The sequence below is a fragment of the Scomber scombrus genome, chromosome 3 (genome assembly GCF_963691925.1).
Source record: "Scomber scombrus chromosome 3, fScoSco1.1, whole genome shotgun sequence".
Lineage (NCBI taxonomy): Eukaryota > Metazoa > Chordata > Actinopteri > Scombriformes > Scombridae > Scomber > Scomber scombrus.
Window position 1 is genome coordinate 32584926 of NC_084972.1, and position 7500 is coordinate 32592425.

The 7500-nt window shown below is 41.1% G+C and overlaps 1 protein-coding gene across 1 annotated transcript in view; it reads left to right on the forward strand.

Moving 5' to 3' along the window:
- Nucleotides 1–4500, forward strand: part of ripor3 (RIPOR family member 3) — a 97703-nt gene extending 93203 nt beyond the window's left edge. Inside the window, 5 exon segments of the mRNA XM_062414629.1 lie at nucleotides 148–312; nucleotides 2580–2782; nucleotides 3043–3126; nucleotides 3287–3377; nucleotides 4000–4500. Coding sequence (XP_062270613.1) covers nucleotides 148–312; nucleotides 2580–2782; nucleotides 3043–3126; nucleotides 3287–3377; nucleotides 4000–4100 — 644 coding nt within the window. The 3' untranslated portion in view covers nucleotides 4101–4500.
- The last annotated feature ends 3000 nt before the right edge of the window (nucleotides 4501–7500 follow it).

Here is a 7500-nt window from a genome sequence, read left to right on the forward strand (position 1 = left end):
AAAACAATCAAATACAAACAGATAAAATCAAATAAATATCGTCTCCTGCACGCTAACCAAACACAGCGCTGACTAACTCAACCACAGGCGCTGTTTTTGCACGCAGGCCGAGCTGAACGTGCTTTCTCTGTCTTTCCCTCCTCGCAGTGTTTAGTCAGCTGCTGCAGCAGGTCCAGACGGCCGGTCGGCTGGTTCCCAGCGCTCGACCGCACTGCAGCCCAGAGAGAGTCACCGTCTTCCAGCTGTCGGTGTATCTGAAACGATGGAGCGTCCAGGAGCTGGGAGAGCACATCTCACGCCTCTCCAAAGAAGGTACTACAGGCTACGTATTTAACCCTCCTGTTGTCCTCGAGTCAAGGAAGGAAGGGAGGAAGGAAGGATGGAAGAAAGGAAGAAGGAAGGAAGGAAGGAAGGAAGGAAGGAAGGAAGGAAGGGAGGAAGGAAGGAAGGGAGGGAGGAAGGAAGGATGGAAGAAAGGAAGAAGGAAGGAAGGAAGGAAGGAAGGAAGGAAGGAAGGAAGGAAGGGAGGAAGGAAGGAAGGAAGGAAGGGAGGGAGGAAGGAAGGGTGGAAGAAAGGAAGAAGGAAGGAAGGAAGGAAGGAAGGAAGGAAGGAAGGGAGGGAGGGAGGGAGGAAGGAAGGATGGAAGAAGGAAGGAAGGAAGGAAAGAGATAGGAAGGAAAGAAAGAGAGAAGGAGGGAGGGAGGGAAGAAGGACAGACAGAAGGAAGGAAGGAAGGGAGGAGTGAAGGAAGGAAGGGAGGATGGATGAAAGGAAGAAGGAAGAAAGGAAGGAAGGAAGGAGGGAGGGAGGAAAGAAAGAGAGAAGGAGGGAGGGGAGGAGGGAGAAAGGAAAAGAGGAAGGGAGGAAGGAAGGAAGCTAGGGGGGAGGAAAGAAAGAGAGAAGGAGGGAGGGAGGAAAGAAGGAAGAGAGGAAGGAAAGGAAGGAAGGAAAGAGAGAGGAAGGAAAGAAAGAGAGAAGGAGGGAGGGAAAAAGGACAGACAGAAGGAAGGAAGGAAGGAAGAAGGGAAGCTAGGGGGGAGGAAAGAAAGAGAGTAGGAGGGAGGGAGGAAAGAAGGAAGAGCGCTAGGAAAGGAAGGAAGGAAAGAGAGAGGAAGGAAAGAAAGAGAGAAGGAGGGAGGGAAAAAGGACAGACAGAAGGAAGGAAGGAAGGGAGGAGAGAAGGAACAGTCAAAACAGACGGGGTCAATTTGACCCGGGAGGACGACACGAAGGTTAAAACGTAAAGGTTTTAAAGTGTCATTTTTTACTATTGTGTTTAAAGGATCAGATCATCCAAATGATGCAAAACAAAAAAATTATATCTTTTGTGATCCGTCTCATTTATTTCAAATTAAGAGGTAAGAGGTGTTTACGAAGTTTGTGTGTAGAGATACAGTATGTGCATGTGTGTGTGTGTGTGTGTGTGTGTGTGTGTGTGTGTGTGTGTGTGTGTGTGTGTGTGTGTGTGTGTGTGTGTGACCTGCTGGTACCCTGTTGGGTATTTGAGGAATGGTATGCGGTTCTTTCAGACAGCTTTAGGATCTGAGAACGTTCCAGAAATTCCAGCAGAACGAAGGCATCGGACATCTGGACGTCTGACATCAGCAGAACAATAAAACACCAGCTCACAGATCCGTCTGCTTCTAAATCTCATCTGAAAACATCTAAACATCTAAAAAAACATTTGGATCATCTGTCGGCATCCTTCCTTCCTTCCTTCCTTCTTTCCTATTTTCCTTCCTTCCTCTTTACTCTCCTTCCTTCCTTCTTTCCTTTTTTCCTTCCTTCCTCTTTACTCTCCTTCCTTCCTTCCCCTTCTTTCCTTTTTTCCTTCCTTCCTCTTTACTCTCCTTCCTTCCTTCCTTTCTTCCTTCCTTCTTTCCTTTTTTCCTTCCTTCCTCTTTACTCTCCTTCCTTCCTTCCTTCCTTCTTTCCTTTTTTCCTTCCTTTCTTCCTTCATCTTTACTCTCCTTCCTTCCTTCCTTTCTTCCTTCCTTCTTTCCTTTTTTCCTTCCTTCCTCTTTACTCTCCTTCCTTCCTTCCTTCCTTCTTTCCTTTTTTCCTTCCTTCCTTCCTTTCTTCCTTCATCTTTACTCTCCTTCCTTCCTTCCTTCTTTCATTCCTTCCTTCCTTCCTTCTTCTGTACTTTCCTTCCCTCCTTCCTTCATTCATTCATTCATTCATTCCTTCCCTCTTTTTCTCTACTTTCCTTCCTTCCTGCCTCTCTACCTTCCTTTTTACTCTCCTTCCTTCCTTCCTTCTTTCCTTCCTTCTTTCCTTCCTTCCTTCCTTCTTCTGTACTTTCCTTCCTTCCTTCTTTCCTTCCTTCTTTCCTTCCTTCCTTCATTCATTCATTCATTCATTCCTTCCTTCCTTCCTCTCTACTTTTCTTACAAATAAAGGGCTGAAATAAATATGGGCGCTTGTTTTAACTCACTTTTAAGACCGAGCGGGTGGAGTTTACAGCCGAGTGTTAAGAAGAAGAGATTTTCATTATTTTAAGTTTGTTATTTAGAAAAAACTTCTCTCCAATTAGCCAAGTTTTCAGCTCATTAAAGTCATTAATCGTGTGTTTCAGAGTACATCCTGTCCAGCCTGAGGAGCTCTAAAAGGAGGCGTGCTCTAAACAAGCTGAGAGGACGGAGCATCTCGGAGCTCCTCCCGCTGGGCTGCACGCTGCAGACTCTCGCTGCCCTGCAGGTCGACTCCAACCACAAAGTCTGCAAAGCTGCAGCCAACTGTCTCTGCAGAGCTGCTGGATGCAAATCCTTCAGGAGCAAAGTACGTGAAGAAACAGGCTAACATCTGTTTAATGAGCAAATACTTAGAAAGTTAATGAGTATATAGTGCTAATTATTAAATGTTATCACGCTAATGCACTAAACTAAAATGACGAACATGATAAACCTGCTAAACATCAGTATGTGTGCATGGCTGTAATCTTTTTTACACACATACCTGCAAATAACAGTTTTCTTCTCTGGGTTTAAAAGTAAGAAGTAAAGATATAAGTCATATTTCTCTGTGACTTTCTTCTCCAGGCGATAGTTTACTACACGGAGAGTCTGAAGAGCTCTAACGTTCAAACCCAACAAGGCTCCTGTCTGGCTCTTAAATGTCTCAGGGTGAGAAAAACAAACACACACATCACACAAACTCAGCAGACACAGAAACTCAGAAAAACACAGAAACAGAAATATGGTTTGTAGCATCGCTCGGTACTCTATAAAGTCTTTAATGTGCGTGCGTTTGTGTGTGTGTGTGTGTGTGTGTGTGTGTTGCCAGGCGACAGAGAGCGTGGACCACATAGCAGATCTTTGGACATCAGCGGATGAAGATATTCGCGGCGCTGCCAAAGAAACTGTCCTGTCCTTTGGTACAAACCATTTTATTTTTAATTTTAATTTAATTTGACTTAATACAATTTAATTGTTTTTTAAATTTAATTTGATTAATTTATTTTTTATTTTTTTATTTTATTTTTATTTTTATTTTTATTTTTATTTTTATTTTTATTTTTATTTTTATTTTTTTATTTATTTTTTTATCTTTTTAATTTAATTGTTATTTAATTTTTGTTTTATTTTATTTTATTTTATTAATGTAATTTTTTTTATTTTTTTATTTTTATTAATTCGTTTTTTAAACAATTGTATCATTCTTATTTTCCTTTTCGTGCTTTTGTTTAAAATTTTTAGTTTTTTCTTTGTAATTTGTAATTTGTTGTTTGTTTTTGTTTTTATTCCTTTTCTTTATATTGTTCTTGGTCTACACATGAATCACTTACATTAACCTGTTTGAGTTCTTTTATTAACTTTTAAACTTCTTCTTCTTCTTCTTCTTCTTCTTCTTCTTCTTCTTCTTCTTCTTCTTCTTCTTCTTCTTCTTTTCTTCTTCTTCTTCTTCTTCTTCTTCTTCTTCTTCTTCTTCTTCTTCTTCTTCTTCTTCTTCTTCTTCTTCTTCTTCTTCTTCTTCTTCTTCTTCTTTTTCTCCTGCAGGTAAAAAGGGTTACCTGGCCTTCCAGCGGATGGACCAGCTATACGCTGACATGCAGGAGGAAGTTTACCAGAACAAAGAGACTGAGATCACGATCCTATAAATGAACTTTAAGTCTGGACCTGAATTCATTCATTCATCTTGTTGGTCTTTTATTTTCCTAACGGGACCCAACAGGAAGCGTCTCGGTGATCCTCCTGAGTGTCGGAGGCGAGAGACTTACAATTAAACCCAGTTTGTGTTTTGCATTGGATAAAGTTTAAGAGCTCAGAAGAAGCATCTCACTTCCTGTGTGATGTAAAGACGTTGATAAGTTCAGAGCTCTCTGGATGGATCGCTTCCCTCGCTGACGTTCAGGGATTAAACTCATCCTATGGAGACAGAGAGACGTGACTTGTTTCCAGTGTAATACCGCTTATTATTTAAAGGACTAGTTCACAATTATTCAAGTGTGTATGTGTCTTAAAACAACAATCAGGAGCTTAAATGTATATTAAAGCTGTTTTTTTCTTGCTGTAATTATTCCTCCTGTTCATATTGACCTTTGACCTTTAGATGAAACCTCTTTAACACATGAAGTCTATCTATGAACTGTTTGGGATCAAGTTTAACTTCAGTTTTATTCATCCCAACTCTACACACAAGATGCATAGTGATATAAATACGAAATAAGAAGGAAGGAAGGGAGGGAGGAAGGGAGGGAGGAAGGAAGGAAGGGAAGGAGGAAGGAAGGAAAGGAGGAAGGAAGGAAGGGAGGAAGAAGGAAGGAGGGGAAGGGAGGGAGGGAGGAATGAAAGAAGGAAGAAAAAAATGAGGAAGGAAGGGAGGAAGAAGGAAGGAAAGGAAGGAGGAAGGGAGGAAGGAAGGGAAGGAGGAAGGAAGGAAAGGGAGGAAGAAGGAAGGAAAGGGAGGGAGGGAGACGGAAGGAAGGAAAGGCAGGGAGAAGGAAGGAGGAAGCAAGGAAGGGAGGAAGAAGGAAGGAAGGGAAGGAGGAAGGAAAGAAGGAAGGGAGGGAGGAAGAAGGAAGGGAAGGAGGAAGGAAGGGAGGAGGAAGGAAAGGAAGGGAAGGGAGGAAGGAAGGAAAGGAGGAAGAAGGAAGGAAAGGGAGGGAGAAGGAAGGAAAGGGAGGGAGGAAGGAAGGAAAGGAGGGAGGAAGGGAGGAAGAAGGAAGGAGGGGGAGGGAGGGAGGAATGAAAGAAGGAAGAAAAAAATGAGGAAGGAAGGGAGGAAGAAGGAAGGAAAGGAAGGAGGAAGGGAGGGAGGAAAGGAAGGTGGGAGGAAGGAAGGAAAGGACGGTGGGAGGAAGGGAGGAGGGAAGGAATGAAGGAAAGGAGGGTGGGAGGAAGGAAAGACGGAGGAAAGAAGGAAGGAAGGAAAGAAGGAAGGGATGAAAGAGAGAGGAAGGAAAGAAAGAGAGAAGGAGGGAGGAAGGACAGACGGAAGGAAGGGAGGAAAGAAGGAACAGTCAAAACAGACGGGATCAATTTGACCCAGGAGGACGACAGGAAGGTTAACCCTTTACATATTGTTCATATTCTGACTCATAATTAATCTCTACACCGATTCACATTCATTAATTCACCCATCAGTCATTAATAAATGTTTAATTAATCCTTCAGTTTGATTAAAAAACATTCACCATCACTATTTTATAGAATATGAAGAATACAGCAACATGTTTTAATGCTGATTTGTGAATTTTTATTATAACTACAGGTCATATTTGCACATTTGCATCTATGAAATGTGTATCAGCTGCACAAAAACGTTAAAAAATGATGCATTTTATTTCAATTTTTTTATACTGTGGGTCAAAATAGGAAAAATCAGAATAGAAGAAATGTGTATAAGGTGTTTTTACAGCTTTTAAATGCAAAAAATTGGGTTAAATTAGACCCTGAAGAGTATGTAAGGGTTAAAATAACACAACCACAGACAACATTATATTAATTTATTCATTCATTCATTCATTTCTATCCCGTTAATCATCACCAACACACCTGATTGTACCTATTAGCTCGTTATGAAGCAGCTGAAGCTCGTTAACAGGTTTCATAACGAGTTAATAACTAGAATCAGGTGTGTTAGAGTCGTGTGTCGTCAGTTTCACATCTGAAGACCTGATGACGTTTCAGGGTGAAGGCAGGAACGGCTGTGATGAGAATGAAAACATGTAAAGCAGGTAACAGGTGATGATGTGTTTGAATGTAAGACTTGTTCACAGTCGTCTTGCGGAAGTTTTTACCAGGCGGGGAGTTCCGGTCCTCTGAAATGAGGCCAACGAGGAAGTAACTTAAAACTGCATTCTATCAAAAGGACACCAGGGGGCGACCGTTTTGGTGTCAAAAGGACTTCCGTCTCTATACAAGTCAATGGAGAATTCACCAACTTCTCACTTGATTTCTAACCTCAGTAAACGTTTTCAAAATGTGTTTATGGTCTCAATCGCTAGTTTAAAGCCTTCTTCAATGCAGTATGATGTTCATTTGGGACATTTTGGCCTCCCTGATTTTATATGTGACAATAAAGCAGGGTATGCATTAGGGCGTGGCTACGTCGTGATTGACAGGTTGATTGGTTCACAGGTTCAGGAGGGCGCCTCATGCTCCTCCTGATGCCCATATAAGTAGAATCTGTGTTTTATTTTACCCAGCATGCACCTGAAATTTTCAAGATGGCGCTGCTCAGATCCGATACTATTGGCCTCCGAGCAGCAGTCCACAAACCAATGGGTGACGTCACGGATGTTACGTCCATTTCTTATATACAGTCTATGGTTTTTCCAGGTGATTTAATAACTAACAACCAAAACCAAACTACTTTTCCTTCAAGAACAACTGGAAACTAGACAGATTCAGATGTAATAAGGAGCTTCTGTAAGTCAGTGCAGAGAGTCTGACGTTACCTTCATCTACTCTGGTGTTGTGATTGTTTGTGTGGAAAAAGGCACAAAATGGAAAAAGTGTGAAAATAGTGTAAAAAAAAATCAGTAGTTGAAAGTTTATCCCAGTAATTCAACAGGAACTGTGTGTGAAAGAAGATTAAATGTATTTAAAAGTTGATCTGAAGCTAATATGAAGCTTCAGTCGTCCAAATGAGTCAAATCTTCATCTTCTATGTTTCAACGTTACAGTGTTTTTAGTAGCAAAGTCTTTGTGTTACTATACTTCCACCACAGCTCAACAGGGAAACACTAAGAGGGAATCTGATGCTAAAAAGACTGTAAATGTGTCAGATATCACTTGATATGACTAACTCAGACTGATGAAGCTCAATAGAAGCTGATCATCTACTTTTAACTTTCATAATACACCTTTTTCCTTTCTTTGTTTCTTTGTTTCTTTGTTTCTTTCTTTCTTTTCCTTTCCTTTCTTCCTCCTTGTTTGTCCTTCCATTCTATCCTCATCGTCTATGTTCCTCTTCCTCCTTTTTCTTTCTTGCTTTCTTTAATTTTTCTTTCTTACTCTCCTCCTTATTCTTTCTTCCTCTTCCTTCTTTTTTTC